The following is a 16,607-nucleotide window of genomic DNA, read 5'->3' as shown; positions in this document are numbered from 1 at the left end:
AGGGGACCGGGCGCCTCTCGCTCCCTCCTCTGCAGCGCCGAGAGGGTTAAAGCCACCGAGTTGGCGGCTGGAGCGGCCGCGGGAGGACCGGGGAGGCGGGGAGGGGGCGGAGAAGGCTCTGCAGCCCGCGGAAGAGGAGCGGGAAGCCGCGGAGGTGGGTGGTCCTCCCGGGGGAGAGCTGGAGACCCCCCTGGAGGTTGGCAACCCCAGCAGGCAGCAGCAGCCGGAGGGTGTCGGGCAGGGGGCCTCGGGGGGAGTCCCAGGCTGGCAGCGGCAGGGAGGGGTTGCCAGCTCCCGGGCGGGAAGTCCCTGGGCATTGGGGGAGGGGTGCATGGCGGGGAGGGCAGCTGGGGGGGGGCGAGACGGGGACAGCCACCCCCCTCCCTCCCTCCCTTCCTCCGGGGCCCGGGCTTCCCCCTCTGCCGGCGAGAGGTGGGTGGTCCTCCCGGGGGAAGAACTGGAGACCCCACCTGGAGGTTGGCAGCCCCGTTTGCAGTGGGGGGCGGGGGAGGGGAGTCTGGAGGGAAGCGCCTCCCTGGCCACACCTTGGCTCTGTCTGCAGCTGGAGACAAAGGGGCAGCTGGAGCTGGAGACAAATGGGGCTCAGTTTGGGGCACCACATTTGAAGAAGGGTCTAGACCAGCTGGAAGGGTCCAGGGGAGGGCGACGAAGATGGAGAGGGCTCTGGAGACCAAGTCCTAGCAGAAAACGTTGAAGGAGCTGGGGATGTTTAGCCTGGAGAGGAGGCGGCTGAGAGGTGATACGATCACCATTTTCAGGTACTTGAAGGGCTCTGATATACAGGATGGGGTGGAATTGTCTTCTGTGCCCCCGGAAGGTAGGTAGGACCAGAACCAGTGGGTTGAAATTAAATCAGAAGTTTCCAGCTCAACATTAGGAAGAACTTCCTGGCCGTTAAAGTGATTCCTCTGTAGCGGGTGGGCTCTCCTTCCTTGGAGTTTTTTCAACAGAGGCTAGATGACCATCTGACAGCAATGAAGATCCTGTGAATTTAGGGAGAGGAATTTGTGAGTTTCCGACATTATGCAGGGGTTTGGACTAGATGACTCTGGACGTCTCTTCCAACTTTTCCTACTTAAATGCAGAAAGGAGGCCCAAATGGGGTCTAATGGGATGACTCATGCATGCTGATTGGCTGGCCCGAATGCCAAAGCACTTTGGTTTCCCCTTCCCCTGCAGTGGAGAATGCAGTGCTGTATCTCCATTTCCTTTGACTTTCCATGTGATTGTCTGTGACTTTGCTTTCCTCCAGAGAGACACCTCTCTTCATACCCAAGGGACTAAAGGCATCTTTACCCGGTCAGAGGTGACCTGAGAGAAGGGGAAAGAGATGGAAGAGCAGAACCCAGAAGGACCTGGAACTTGCATTGCAGCAACTGAAAGCCTCCATCCCACCCAAGCCGGGAGTGATGTTGAATTCTGGGAACGCCTGGTGCCAATTATCCATGATCAGCTCACTGCCATCTCAGATGTAGATTGCAGACGCTTCCGGCAATTCCGTTACCAGGAGGCCGATGGGCCCCGAGGGGTCTGTAGCCAGCTCCATGGACTTTGCAGCAGGTGGCTGAGGCCGAAGAGGTGCACCAAGAAGCAGATTGTGGACCTGGTGATCCTGGAGCAGTTCTTGGCCATTCTGCCCCAGGAAATGCAGAGCTGGGTCAGAGGGTGTGCGCCAGAGACCAGTTCCCAGGCGGTGGCCCTGGCCGAAGGCTTCCTCCTGAGTCAGGCAGAGGAGAAGAGGCAGGCAGAACAGGTGAGGGGACTCCATCAAGGTATGTCCAATTCAAGCTATCGTATCTGGCCTTCTCCCAAAGGTTGGAGGTTGGGGAAGCTTGGAGACTATTTAAAACTATAATCCTAGAAGCTCAGATAAAATACATACCACAAGTTAGGAAAGGCACAAACAGGCATAAGAAAAGGCCTGCATGGTTAACAAACAAAGTAATGGAAGCTGTAAAAGTTAAGAAGAGTCCTTTAAGCGGTGGAAAACCAGTCCAAGTGAGATTAATAAAAGGGAACACAGGCTGTGGCAAATCAAATGCAAGACTGTGATCAGGCAGGCAAAAAGGGACTATGAGGAGCATATTGCAAAAAACATAAAGACCAACAATAAAAATTTCTTCAAATATATTAGAAGCAGGAAACCAGCCGGGGAGGCAGTGGGGCCTTTGGATGACCATGGAGTAAAAGGATTACTTAATAGGAGTAGGGAAATGGCTGAGAAGCTGAATGCATTTTTTGCCTCCATCTTCACTGTTGAAGATGAGAACTTTTTGCCCGCCCAAGAACCACTAATTTTGGAAGGGGTGTTGAAAGACCTGAGTCAGATTGAGGTGACAAAACAAAAGATCCTACAACTGAAAGATGAATTAAAAACTAATAAGTCACCGGGTCCGGATGGCATACATCCGAGAGTTCTGAAAGAACTCAAAGTTGAACTTGTGGATCTTCTGACAAAAATCGGTAATCTTTCATTGAAATCTGCCTCCATTCCTGAGGACTGGAAGGTAGCAAATGTCACCCCCATCTTTAAAAAGGGTTCCAGAGGAGATCCAGGAAATTACAGGCCAGTCAGTCTGACTTCAATACCGGGAAAGTTGGTAGAAACCATTATCAAGGACAGAATGAGTAGGCACATTGATGGACACGGGTTATTGAGGAAGACTCAGCATGGGTTCTGCAAGGGAAGATCTTGCCTCACTAACCTGTTACATTTCTTTGAGGGGGTGAAGAAACATGTGGAAAAAGGAGATCCAATAGATGTTGTTTACCTTGACTTCCAGAAAGCTTTTGATAAAGTTCCTCATCAAAGGCTCCTTAGAAAGCTTGAAAGTCATGGAGTAAAAGGACAGGTCCTCTTATGGATCAAAAACTGGCTGAGTAATAGGAAGCAGAGAGTGAGTATAAATGGGCAGTCTTCGCAGTGAAGGATGGTAAGCAGTGAGGTGCCGCAGGGCTCGGTACTGGGTCCCATGCTCTTTAACTTGTTCATAAATGATCTAGAGTTGGGAGTGAGCAGTGAAGTGGCCAAGTTTGTGGATGACACTAAATTGTTCAGGGTGGTGAGAACCAGAGAGGAACTCCAAAGGGATCTGTTGAGGCTGGGTGAGTGGGCATCAACGTGGCAGATGCGGTTCAATGTGGCCAAGTGCAAAGTAATGCACATTGGGGCCAAGAATCCCAGCTACAAATACAAGTTGATGGGGTGTGAACTGGCAGAGAATGACCAAGAGAAAGATCTTGGGGTCGTGGTAGAGAACTCACTGAAAATGTCAAGACAGTGTGCGTTTGCAATAAAAAAGGCCAACGCCATGCTGGGAATTATTATTATTATTATAAATCGAATAAAATAAAATAAATAAAATATTAGGAGGAAATTGAAAACAAATCAGCCAAGTGCAATTATTAGGAAGGGAATTGAAAACAAATCAGCCAAGTGCAAAGTAATGTACATTGGGGCCAAGAATCCCAGCTACAAATACAAGTTGATGGGGTGTGAACTGGCAGAGAATGGCCAAGAGAGAGATCTTGGAGTCGTGGTAGAGAACTCACTGAAAATGTCAAGACAGTGTGCGTTTGCAATAAAAAAGACCAACGCCATGCAGGGAATTATTAGGAAGGGAATTGAAACCAAATCAGCCAGTATCATATTGCCCCTGTATAAATCGATGGTGCGGTCTCATTTGGAGTACTGTGTGCAGTTCTGGTCGCCGCACCTCAATAAGGATATTATAGCAATGGAGAAAGTCCAGAAAAGGGCAACTAGAATGATTAAAGGGCTGGAACACTTTCCCTATGAAGAAAGGTTGAAACGCTTGCTGAGCAGACAGGTTAAAACGGATAAAAGGAAGTACTTCTTCACCCAAAGGGTGATTAACATGTGGAATTCACTGCCACAGGAGGTGGTGGCGGACACAAGCATAGCCACCTTCAAGAGGGGGTTAGATAAAAATATGGAGCAGAGGTCCATCAGTGGCTATTAGCCACAGTGTGTATATGTGTATGTATATATATATATATATTTTTTGGCCACTGTGTGACTCAGAGTGTTGGACTGGATGGGCCATTGGCCTGATCTCTTATGTTCTTATGTTCCCTGCCAGACATCTGTCCAGGTGCTAATCATCCAAATGGGAGATTAAACAGGCTCTTTCAGCAGACTCTTCTACTAGAGAATTTGTGATCCCTCCAGATAACTGACCAGATCTTCTGATGGGAGGGTGCAGAGTCTGGGAGTGGGGCAAGATCTCTTCCTTGGTCTCTCTTCCATTCCATCTCTTACCCCTCTCCCTCGCTGCTGTTTCAGATGTGGGCACCATCCATGAAGACAGAAGCTGCAATTCCTGAGGCAGAAGGAGCTTCTTTGGAACAAGGGGAGAGGGCGCAGGCCACAGAGCCGGCCCAAGATGCCCTCTGCTGTGGTAAAGACCTGTCGTGGCTGGGTGCAACTTTGGCACACTGTGAAATTGATAAGGAGAAACTAGTTGGGGGGGGTCAGGAAGAGAATTAAAATCCTTCTTCACACAACACAGAGTTAATTTGTGGCACTCCATGTCCACTCACTGTGATGCCTCTGAAAGGAGATCACGCAAATTCATGGTGATTCCTCCTATTCATTTAAATATTCATATCTCACCTTCCTTCCGGAAGAGAAACTCAAGGTGGCTTTACTTAGTTATTTTGTAAGATTTTTAGCCCGCCCTTCCCGTAGGACAGGCGCAGGTTGCGCTACATCATAAAAAGAACCAACGATTAAAATCAGTTATATATAAAATATCCAAAATTTCAGAAACAATAGAGACTAGAATGGCAGATTCTGCCTCACAAACATGGCCTCTTGTCCTGGTCCAGCAGGGATGGATGGAGAGAGGGACGGCCAATAAGGAGTGATGGGTGATATTCACTGTCTCAGCTGAAAGCCTGGGAAAAGAGCTCTGTTTTACAGGCCCTCTAGAATTGAATTAAATCCTGCAGGGCGTGGATCTTACAGGAGGAGCTCATTCCACCAGGCAGGGGCCAAGGCTGAAAAGGCCCTGTCCGTTGTTGAGGCCAGACGGACGTCTCTGGGGCCGGGTATCACCAAGAGGTGTTGGGCCACTGGTCATAAAGATCTATGGGGCTCATACAGGGAGAGGCGGTCCCGAAGGTATGCTGACCCCTTTAAAGAGAAAAGGTGGGCAACCCTTGGGAGAGCCATTCCACCCAGTAAATCAAGGGAGCCCCCATTTTCTGGGGTTGCAGAGCTCTGAAAACCAGTTTCCGGGGTCCAGTAATAATGGGGTAATGTGGCTTCTGAAATATGTTGGCAGCATTTCGAATCCCCAAGGCTCATAGGTCATAGAATCCTAGAGTTGGAAGGGACCTCCAGGGTCATCTAGTCCAACCCCCTGCCCAATGCAGGAAAGTCACAAAACCTCCCCCTAAATCCACAGGAACCTCATTTCTGTCAGATGGCCATCTAGCCTCTATTGAAAAACCTCCAAGGTAGGAGAGCCCACCACCTCCTGAGAAGGAAGCCTGTTAGAATTGTAGAAGAGTTGGAAGGGACCTCCAGGGTCATCTAGTGCAACCCCCTCAATTCACAAGATCTTCATTGCTCTCAGTTGGCCATCTAGTTTCTGTTTGAAAACCTCCAAAGAAGGAGAGCCCACAACCTTCCAAGGAGGAAGTCTGTTCCACTGAGGAACCACTCTAATAGTCATAGAATCATAGACTTGGAAGGAACCTCTAGGGTCATCTAGCCCAACCCCCTGCACAATGCAGGAAACCCACAGATACCTCCCCCTAAATTCACAGGATCTTCATCGCTGTCAGATGGCCATCTAGCCTCTGTTGAAAAGCCTCCAAGGAAGGAGAGCCCACCACCTCCCGAGGAGGAAGCGTGTTCCACTGAGGAATCGCTCTAATTTGCTCTCGGTCCCTGGTTCTTCTCTTCTACCTTTCCCATAATGTAGTAAAAAGTGTTAAAGAATTTGCTCAGGGAAGGTTTCAGACTCCTGGGGAGGGGGGGAGGTGTGTGCAGGAGGGAAGAAACAAGCAAACACTCTTTCTTCTTCCTTCTTCTCAGTAACAAGCAGTGAAGAGATGCTGTTGAGTGTTCCTCTTTTCAGAGATGTGAAAACGACTGCTGCAGCTCCAGTCCAGGTAGGAGAGATGAGCAGGGAGGGGGGGGACAGCCTCTGTCCCTCTTCCTTTCTGTGGGGGGGGGACGCTTTTGCTCCTGCAGCTACTACAAGGTGTGTGAATGAGAGTTCCTCTGAATCCCATTCCTTCTGTCCGTCCCTGTACCTTCCCAGATGACTCCCTTCTCGGGTGCCACCTCTGCCTGGCATGATCTCTGAGGAGGGAATCTGCTTTTCCTTCCAGGGTCCCTTTTCCTTTGAGGAGGTGTCCGTCTCTTTCACGGAGGCTGAGTGGGCCCTGCTGGATCCAGGACAAAGAGCTCTGTGCAGGGAAGTCATGCTGGAGAACTATGGGAGCGTGGCCTTTCTGGGTAAGGATCTTTCATAGGGGCCAAAGGTGCAAGTTTGAGAGCCAGTTTGGTGTAGTCGTGAAGTGCGCGGACTCTTATCTGGGAGAAACGGGTTTGATTTCCCACTCCTCCACTTGCACCTGCTGAGATGGCCTTTGGTCAGCCATAGCTCCACACAGCTATCCTTGAAAGGGCAGCTGCTATGAAAGCACTCTCAGCCCCACCTGCCTCACAGGGTGTCTGTTGTGGGGCGGGGGGAGGTAGAGGAGATTGTGACCACTCTGAGATTCAGAGTATTGGGCGGGATATAAATACAAAATCTTCTTCAAATTGCTATCATTGTGATAAGGCATGATTCAATAGCAATACAGAATTTTGAGGCCTGTCCCGCTGTGGCTCACTGGCAGAGCCTCTGCTTGGCACGCAGGAGGTCCCAGGTTCAACCCCCAGCAGCATCTCCAGTTAAAAGGATCAGGTTGGAGGTGATGTGAAAAACCTCTGCCTGAGACTGGAAGAGCTGCTGCCAGACTGAGCGGACAAGACTGACTTCAATGGACCAAGGGTCTAATTCCGTAGCAGGCAGCTTCATGTGTTTGAGTGTATGTGTACTCGCCCAGGGGCAACTGAGGCCAGTGTTGTGGCCAGCCCTCAACCAGAGAAGGTGCCCTGGCTTGAGCCAAAGGGGATGAGAACCCTCAGAAATCCTTATTTCTCTGTGGCTGAACTTTACAACACAGCTGCCTGTGATCTGGAAACGGTCATGTGCAAAACCGAAGCCTGGGTCTCCCTGAGTCCTCACTCTTTGTACCCAAGCAGCACCCAGTTGAGTGGGCACAGGAGGAGAGTGTGCACAAGTAAAGCAGACCCTCTTTTAAGACATATAAAAGTTCATTTAAGAACATAAGAGAAGCCATGTTGGATCAGGCCAATGGGCCATCCAGTCCAACACTCTGTCACATAGTGGCCAAACACATACACACACTCACTGGCTAATAGCCACTGATGGACCTCTGCTACATATTTTTATCCAATCCCCTCTTGAAGCTGGCTATGCTTGTAGCCGCCACCACCTCCTTTTATATAAGACATTGCTAAACAGCACAGTTTCTGCAGCTCGGCGACAAAAAAAGAAGAAAAGCTAGTTGCTCTGGCTTCCAGGCTACGAGTATCATTGAAATCTGCCTCCGTTCCTGAGGACTGGAAGGTAGCAAATGTCACCCCCATCTTTAAAAAAGGTTCCAGAGGAGACCCGGGAAATTACAGGCCAGTCAGTCTGACTTCAATACCGGGAAAGTTGGTAGAAACCATTATCAAGGACAGAATGAGTAGGCACATTGATGAACACGGGTTACTGAGGAAGACTCAGCATGGGTTCTGCAAGGGAAGATCTTGCCTCACTAACCTGTTACATTTCTTTGAGGGGGTGAACAAACATGTGGACAAAGGAGACCCGATAGATGTTGTTTACCTTGACTTCCAGAAAGCTTCTGATAAAGTTCCTCATCAAAGGCTCCTTAAAAAACTTGAGAGTCATGGAGTAAAAGGACAGGTCCTCTTGTGGATCAAAAACTGGCTTAGTAATAGGAAGCAGAGAGTCAGTATAAATGGGCAGTCTTCGCAGTGGAGGACGGTAAGCAGTGAGGTGCCGCAGGGCTCGGTACTGGGTCCCATGCTCTTTAACTTGTTCATAAATGATTTAGAGTTGGGAGTGAGCAGTGAAGTGGCCAAGTTTGCGGATGACACTAAATTGTTCAGGGTGGTGAGAACCAGAGAGGATTGTGAGGAACTCCAAAGGGATCTGTTGAGGCTGGGTGAGTGGGCGTCAACGTGGCAGATGCGGTTCAATGTGGCCAAGTGCAAAGTAATGCACATTGGGGCCAAGAATCCCAGCTACAAATACAAGTTGATGGGGTGTGAACTGGCAGAGACTGACCAAGAGAGAGATCTTGGGGTCGTGGTAGATAACTCACTGAAAATGTCAAGACAGTGTGCATCTGCAATAAAAAAGGCCAACGCCATGCTGGGAATTATTAGGAAGGGGATTGAAAACAAATCAGCCAGTATCATAATGCCCCTGTATAAATCGATGGTGCGGTCTCATTTGGAGTACTGTGTGCAGTTCTGGTCGCCGCACCTCAAAAAGGATATTATAGCATTGGAGAAAGTCCAGAGAAGGGCAACTAGAATGATTAAAGGGCTGGAGCACTTTCCCTATGAAGAAAGGTTGAAACGCTTGGGACTCTTTAGCTTGGAGAAACGTCGACTGCGGGGTGACATGATAGAGGTTTACAAGATAATGCATGGGATGGAGAAGGTAGAGAAAGAAGTACTTTTCTCCCTTTCTCACAATACAAGAACTTGTGGGCATTCGATGAAATTGCTGAGCAAAAAGGTTAAAACGGATAAAAGGAAGTACTTCTTCACCCAAAGGGTGATTAACATGTGGAATTCACTGCCACAGGAGGTGGTTGCGGCCACAACTATAGCCACCTTCAAGAGGGGTTTAGATAAAAATATGGAGCACAGGTCCATCAGTGGCTATTAGCCACAGTGTATGTGTGTATATAAAAAATTTTTGCCACTGTGTGACACAGAGTGTTGGACTTGATGGGCTGTTGGCCTGATCCAACATGGCTTCTCTTATGTTCTTATGTTCTTATCAGGTGCCAGAAGTCGAGCAAGACAGGGTTCTTTGGTCCAAGGTCAGGGCTCCAGAAGCCAAGCAAGGCAGAGTTGGTGGCTTAGTATCTTTCGTAACATTGTGTCCATGCCTAACAGCCTCTCTTGGCTGGCTTTATAGCCCACGGCTAAGGATCATGCTTGCAGCGAGGTGCCTGGGAGCAATCCTGCAACTACCTATCTTTGTTATCAGCAAGCAGCTGGCGTCAGGCCAGGAGACTGTGCACTTTGCCATCTTGTCTGTACCTCTGTTCTCAGCCTCCGTCTGCAGTGCTCTAATTTTGTGGGTGATACTGGAAGCCTGGGGACAGCCAACTCAGGGTCACCTGCTGAGGGTTTCGGTGACTCTGCCCTAGCTGTTGGCTGTGAATCCTGACAAGCCTGCAGCTCATATTCCTTCTGGTCAGCCGGCTGGCTACAGGGGGCTCCTGTTGTACTGAGGAGTCCTCACTACTGCTGAGGCCTGGTTGACCCTCAACACCGGCTAAACTATCTAATACGTGAAATACTTTGTATTAGATGACAACTCTTGTTGTAGCATGAATATACCAGCTGTAGCCTAAGTTACTCTACATAAAACTATTCATCATGATGAAGCAGGATAATATCAAGGTGTACTAGCATGGCTTCCCTCTGATCTATACCCATAGTATACGTTCTACCTTTACCTCAGGTGGTCCTAATGACCCAATAAAGGGCCCTTCTTGATGGAATCTTCCAGAGGTTGTCAGCACCCTCCTAATCCCACCTCCCTCCTGGTTACACTACTGGTTACAGGTTCTCATGATTAACCAATTGCCACATTCTGTAGTCTGGTTCTGAAAAAGATAATGCTGCAGAGAGACACAAATCGCAAACACCTGAAAGTTGGACCAGGTGACGTAATAATCACATTAGCCTTGGGGGGGGGGTGCTTTGCCTCAGAGATCCGTATCCCTTATAGCTAGTTTGGTGTAGTCGTTAAGTGAGTGGACTTTTATCTGGGAGAACCAGGTTTGATTCACCACTCTTCCAGGTTAAACTGTTGGAGTTACCTTGGGTCATTTTTAACCACCTCCTGTGGCAGTGAATTCTGCATGTTAATCACCCTTTGGATGAAGAAGTATTTCCTTCTATCCATTTTAACCTGACTGCTCAGCAATTTCATTGAATGCCCACGAGTTCTTGTATTGTGAGAAAGGGAGAAAAGTACTTCTTTTCCTACTTCCTCCATCCCATGCGTAATCTTGTAAATCTCTATCATGTCACCCCGCAGTCGACGTTTCTCTAAGCTAAAGAGCCCCAAACGTTTTAACCTTTCCTCATAGGGAAAGTGTTCCAAACCTTGAATCATTCTAGTTGCCCTTTTCTGGACTTTTTCCAGTGCTATAATATCCTTTTTGAGGTGTGGTGACCAGAATTGTACACAGTATTCCAAATGAGACCGCACCATCAATCTGTACAGAGGCATTATGATACTGGCTGATTTGTTTTCAATTCCCTTCCTAATAATTCCCAGCATGGTGTTGGACTTTTTTATTACAATCGCACACTGTCTTGACATTTTCAATGAGTTATCTACCACAACCCCAAAATCTCTCTCTTGGTCAGACTCTGCCAGTTCACAACCCATCAACTTGTATTTGTAGCTGGGATTCTGCACTTGGCCACATTGAACCTCATCTGCCACGTTGACGCCCCCTCACCCAGCCTCAACAGATCCCTTTGGAGTGCCTCACAATCCTCTCTGATTGTCACCACCCTGAACAATTCAGTGTCATCTGCAAACTTGGCCACTTCACTGCTTACTCCCAACTCCAAAACATTTATAAACAAGTTAAAGAGCATGGGACCCAGTACTGAGCCCTGCGGCACCCCACTGCTTACTGTCCTCCATTGCGATGGAAAAGGAGATTGTAAGCTACACTGAGACTCCTTTGGGTGGTGAATGGCAGGGTTTAAATCCAATCTCCTCCTCTTCTTCTTCACTTTGATCTTGACCACGACTTCATCCTTCCAGAAGAATTTTTACTCTTGACTTTCTTTCCTTTCCCATATAAGAATGATCAGTCTCTTTCTCTCTCTCTTTCTCTTTCTTTCTGCAAAAGAAATGAGAAGTATAAGAAAGACAGTGGTGGAAACAGACCATGGCTTTGCATCCAAAGAAATGCTGGAGAGTTCAACAAGAGGATCTGGGGAGCATATTTCCTTCCTAAATGAGCTGGCTGAGAGTGAGTATCCGTTTTCGTTTGGTCAAGGAAAGAGGCAAGGAATAGCCACAGGGGATTTCTGGTTTACTTCTGAGCAACAATAATAAAGCCCTCTGAGAAATGAGGGAGAGAGGGAGGGCGGCCTTCTGGAGCCTGAAAATTGGAGGTGCAGAAAGTCATTCTGGGCAAGAGCTCTGCTGTGGCTCTTGAGGGAGTGTGAGGTATCCTTCAATACTAGATATTCTGGGGAAAGTTAGTTATCAGCCAAGCTGGATGTGACCAAGAGGCCGTCAATGCTTTCCTTATGCAGTCATGTAGATGCTTTTTACCTTACAAACCTCCCAGTTACTAAATGGTTCTCTCTATTTATTCCAGCAGAGGATGATCAGAGAAATGAGGACGACGAGGAACTTCATCAGCAAATGCCAGTCAGAGTTAAAAATGAAGACTTGAAAGAAAATGTCAGTTATCAAGGCCTAACTCAGAGAAAGTACGATGGCCATATGGCTGAGAATCAAGATGGAAGAAAGCGTAACATAACTAAGCACAGGATAATGAAGGAAAGTCAATCCATTCAGTGTGGAAAGTACATTAGAAGTAGATCGCAGCTCCTTGTGGACCAAGGAACCCACACAGGGGAGAAACCATTCAAATGCACAGAGTCTGGAAAGAGATTCAGTAGATTTGGAAATCTTCAAGAACATCAGAGAACTCATACAGGGGAGAAACCATTTTCCTGCAAAGAGTGTGGAAAGAGATTTAGTCGGAGTGACACTCTCCAACGGCATCAAGTAACCCACACAGGGGAGAAACCTTTTGAATGCTCAGAATGTGGGAAGAGGTTCGGTACGAGTGGGTATCTTCAACAGCACCAAGCAATGCACACAGAGGAGAAACCTTTTGAATGCGCAGAATGTGGGAAGAGATTCAGTTGGAGTGGCAATCTCCAGCGGCATCAAGTAACCCACACGGGAGAGAAACCGTTTGAATGCACCGAGTGCGGAAAGAGATTCAGTCATAGTAGCAGTCTTCAGGGCCATCAAAGAAGCCACACAGGGGAGAAACCTTTTGAATGCTCAGAGTGTGGGAAGAGATTCAGGACGAGTGGGCATCTTCAACGGCACAAAACAATCCACACAGGGGAGAAACCTTTTCAGTGCTCAGAGTGTGGGAAGAAATTCAGTTGGAGTAGCGATCTGCAACGGCATCAAGTAACTCACACAGGGGAGAAACCCTTTGAATGCACAGAGTGTGGAAAGAGATTCAGTCACAGTAGCAGACTTCAAGGCCATCAAAGAACGCACACAGGGGAGAAACCTTTTGAATGCACAGAGTGTGGAAAGAGATTCAGTCACAGTAGCAGACTTCAAGGCCATCAAAGAACCCACACAGGGGAGAAACCTTTTGAATGCACAGAGTGTGGAAAGAGATTCAGTCACAGTAGCAGTCTTCAAGATCATCAAAGAACCCACACACGGGAGAAACCTTTTGAATGCTCAGAGTGTGGGAAGAGATTCAGTCGGAGTGACACTCTCCAACAGCATCAAGTAACCCACACAGGGGAGAAACCTTTTGAATGCACAGAGTGTGGAAAAAGATTCAGTCATAGTAGCAGTCTTCAAGAGCATCAAAGAACCCACACAGGGGAGAAACCTTTTCAGTGCTCAGAGTGTGGAAAGAGATACTGTTGGAGTAGCGATCTGCAACGGCATCAAGTAACTCACACAGGGGAGAAACCTTTTGAATGCACAGAGTGTGGGAAGAGATTCAGTCAGAGCTATGGTCTTCAACGGCACCAAACAATCCACACAGGGGAGAAACCTTTTGAATGCGCAGAATGTGGTAAGAGATTCAGTTGGAGAGGCAATCTCCAACGGCATCAAGAAACCCACACGGGAGAGAAACCTTTTGAATGCACCGAGTGTGGAAAGATATTCAGTCACAATAGCAGTCTTCAAGAGCATCAAAGAACCCACACGGGAGAAACCTTTTGAATGCTCAGAGTGTGGAAAGGGATTCAGTTGGAGTAGCAGTCTTAAAGAGCATAAGTAACCCACACAGGGGAGAAACCTTTTGAATGCTCAGAGTGTGGGAAGAGATTCAGTCAGAATATCAGTCTTCAACGGCACGAAACCATCCACACAGGGGAGAAAGCTTTGAATGCTCAGTGTGTGTTAAGAGATTCAATCAGAACAGCAGTCTTCAAGAACATCAAAGAATCCACACGGGAGAAACCTTTTGAATGTTCAGAGTGTGGAAAGAGATTCCATGAAAGTGGCACTCTGAATCCACCAGAGAACCCACACGGGAGAAACCTTATGAATGCTCAGAGCGTGGAAAGAGATTCACTCGGAGCGGCACTCTTCAACAGCATCTAAGAACCCATACAGGGAGAAACCCTTTTAATTCTCAGAGTGTGGAAAGAGATTCATTTGGAGTGGCCATCGTTCACCAGACCTAAGAACCCACAGGGAAGAAACATTTTGAGTGCTCAGAGTGACTGATTAACGATAGGAGACTAACAATAGAAGTCCTCAATGGCAATACAGAGGAAAAATGCTCAGAATGTGCAGTTTAACTCAGCAAGGAAATCGTCTAGAGAATCTAAGAGCCACCACAAAGAGAAACGATAAAAATGCTTACCCCATAAAAAGGTCTTTCTTCATATTTTACACCTACTCTTCATATAAAACATTAGAATCATAGTGTTGGAAGGGACCTCCATGGTCATTTAGTTCAACCTCCTGCACAATGCAGGAAGTTCAGAAATACCGCCCCCTCAATTCACAGGATCCTCATTGCTGTCAGATGGCCATCTAGCCTCTGTTTAAAAACCTCCAAGGAAGGAGAGCCCACCACCTCCCGAGGAAGGCTGTTCCATTTAGGTAGGAAAAATCCAGTGCATGGTTATAGGACGGGGGAGAATTATCTTAGCAGTAGTATGTGCGAAAAGGATCTAGGGGACTTAGTGGAACATATGCTGACTCATGTAAGACCCCTCTTCACACATACTATTGCTAAGACAAGTCTCCCCCGTCCTATAACCATGCATTGGATTTTTCCTACCTAAATGGAACAGGCTTCCTCAGGAGGCGGTGGGCTCTCCTTCCTTGGAGGTTTTTAAACAGAGGCTAGATGGCCATCTGATGAGGATCCTGTGAATTTAGGGGGAGGTGTTTGTGAGTTTCCTGCATTGTGCAGGAGGTTGGACTAGATGACCCTGGAGGTCCCTTCCAACGTTTCCTACTTAAATGCAGAACTTTACATTTATACCTGTTAAAATTCATTTTATTGGTTTTAGCCCAGTTTTCCAGTGTGTCAAGATCCTGGATCCTGTTTCTGTCTTCTGCTGCAGGGGTGGCCAATGGTAGCTCTCCAGATGTTTTTTGCCTACAACTCCCATCAGCCTCACCCGTCAACCATGCTGCCTGTGGCTGATGGGACCTGTAGGCAGAAAACCTCTGGAGTGCTACCGTTGGCCACCCCTGTTCTACTGTATTTGCAATCCCTCTCAATTTAGTATCATCTGCAAATTTAGTAAATGGTCCCTCTATTCCTTCATCCAAATAATTTATTAGGATTTTGAATAAAACAAGTCCCAGGACAGATCCTTGAGGCACTCCTCTTGTAGATGAGGAACCATTCACAAGCACTCTTTGGGTGTGATCTGTCAGCCAGTTACAGATCCACCTAATGGTAACAGGATCCAAACTACATTTTACCCACTTGTCAACAAGGGTAGTATGTGGAATCTTATCAAAAGGCCATTGACACTATATAAACTCTTGTACAAAGCATGAATCTACACAGAAATCTTATCCTTACTAGGAAGAAATGTTAAAAATGCTTGGATTGTGGAAGGAGCTTCAGCCACATTTGAAGCCCTCAAATAGATCTCTCAGGGAAGAATGCAGGGTTGGGCTCTGCCGATTGAAAGAGATTCAAGACCAGATCACATCTCCTTAGCCTGGAGGAGTCCACACAAGGGTGCAACCTCATAAATGCTCAGGGTGTCAAAAGAGCCTGAAGCACAGATCTGATTGTCATATTCCTCAGAGGATCTATAGAGGGGTGAAACATTTCTATATCTGGCTCTGAGGAGGGGCTTCTTTAGACACCCAGGTGTTGAAAGCTCAGAAAGTAGTTTTTTGACAATAGTTGAAGTTTTGAGGAAGAATGGACTAAAATTAAAAGAACACTATTCTTTTGTTTTCTATTATGTTACTTATAATAGGAGATAAAAGATAAGAATGAAGATGGATTATAATTATTTTATATGGTTTTTTTAATATACTTATCTTCATTTTTTTCAGTTATTTGGTATAAGGTTTTTAATATTAAGATTCTATAATTGATAAATTACCTTGTATTTAGAAATTGAAGTAAAAAAACACCGGTGGGGGTCATGGAAAGGGGGGAGGAGGAAATAATAATGTATTAATTTTGTATTAATTTGTTTTATGAATATTTACATATATTACAGAATAATAAAATTGTTGTACACAAAGAAAGCTCAGAAAGTAGTTACACAAAAAGCTTCCGGTTTCAGCATGGCCACGAGCAGTCGCATTCCCGATCGCTGTTGCGGGGGATGGGCTTTTGGGATCAAACAGAAGCAAGTAGACCCAGTAGGACCCCAGTCGGGGGGTTCTCAAGGCAGGGGGAGCAAGAGAAGGGCTGAGCTGGGGCTGTCGGTTCCATTTTGAGCCTCCTGGTATCCCCAAAGCCCGGGTTGTTGCGGACGCCTTAATGGCGAAGAAGCTGTGAATGCCGGAGAGGAGGAGAAAGGGCAGCAAGGTTTTTACAACTGAGAAGAGACTTCCAACAAAAGGCAATAGACAGAAATAAGTGGTTTACTATGTGCTAAAGAATATGCAGCGGCTTGGAATTTATGGCCGGGCGATGAAAGGGCGGTGAACTGAGTGCGGCGACGGAGAAGAGGAGAAGTTTGGAACTGACGACGGCAACAGCTGAAATGGATTAAAGGTTTGGTGTTTGTTAAATAAGTAAATTAAGGTGTAGGAGATAAACTCAGCCCGTCTAAGATGAGTAAGACAGAGAGATCGGCACCCTTACCAGGGATCCCTGAACCGGCGCATGTTGAGATTTCACACGAGATCCTTGAAGAGTGGCAAACCGGTATGCAAATGTACCTAGCGACAGCATTGAATCAGATGCAGGCCAATCTAATGGTTCAGATCGGAGGGTCTTCTTCAGACACCCAGGTGCTGAAGGCTCACAAAGTA

The 16,607-nt window shown here is 47.2% G+C and overlaps 1 protein-coding gene across 1 annotated transcript; it reads left to right on the top strand.

Annotated features, from left to right (window-relative positions):
• The first annotated feature begins 120 nt into the window (after positions 1-120).
• Positions 121-14,014, top strand: LOC132569817 (zinc finger protein 345-like). The gene is made up of 7 exons (XM_060236260.1): positions 121-154; positions 1,274-1,774; positions 4,328-4,442; positions 6,089-6,165; positions 6,388-6,514; positions 11,260-11,382; positions 11,737-14,014. The coding sequence occupies exons 2-7, from the start codon at positions 1,352-1,354 to the stop codon at positions 13,353-13,355; spliced, it is 2,484 nt and encodes an 827-aa protein (XP_060092243.1). The 5' UTR covers positions 121-154; positions 1,274-1,351; the 3' UTR covers positions 13,356-14,014.
• The last annotated feature ends 2,593 nt before the right edge of the window (positions 14,015-16,607 follow it).

This window comes from Heteronotia binoei, chromosome 4, assembly GCF_032191835.1.
Source record: "Heteronotia binoei isolate CCM8104 ecotype False Entrance Well chromosome 4, APGP_CSIRO_Hbin_v1, whole genome shotgun sequence".
Lineage (NCBI taxonomy): Eukaryota > Metazoa > Chordata > Lepidosauria > Squamata > Gekkonidae > Heteronotia > Heteronotia binoei.
This window is presented reverse-complemented; position numbering and strand designations above follow the sequence as displayed.

Bases quoted from the DNA above. Each gene is read 5' to 3' on its own strand.
- LOC132569817 (XM_060236260.1), top strand. From the start codon at position 1,352: ATGGAAGAGCAGAACCCAGAAGGACCTGGAACTTGCATTGCAGCAACT. The intron at 4,443-6,088 runs GTAAAGACCTGT...CCTTCTTCTCAG, and splicing joins CCAAGATGCCCTCTGCTGTG to TAACAAGCAGTGAAGAGATG. The intron at 6,166-6,387 runs GTAGGAGAGATG...TTTTCCTTCCAG, and splicing joins CTGCTGCAGCTCCAGTCCAG to GGTCCCTTTTCCTTTGAGGA.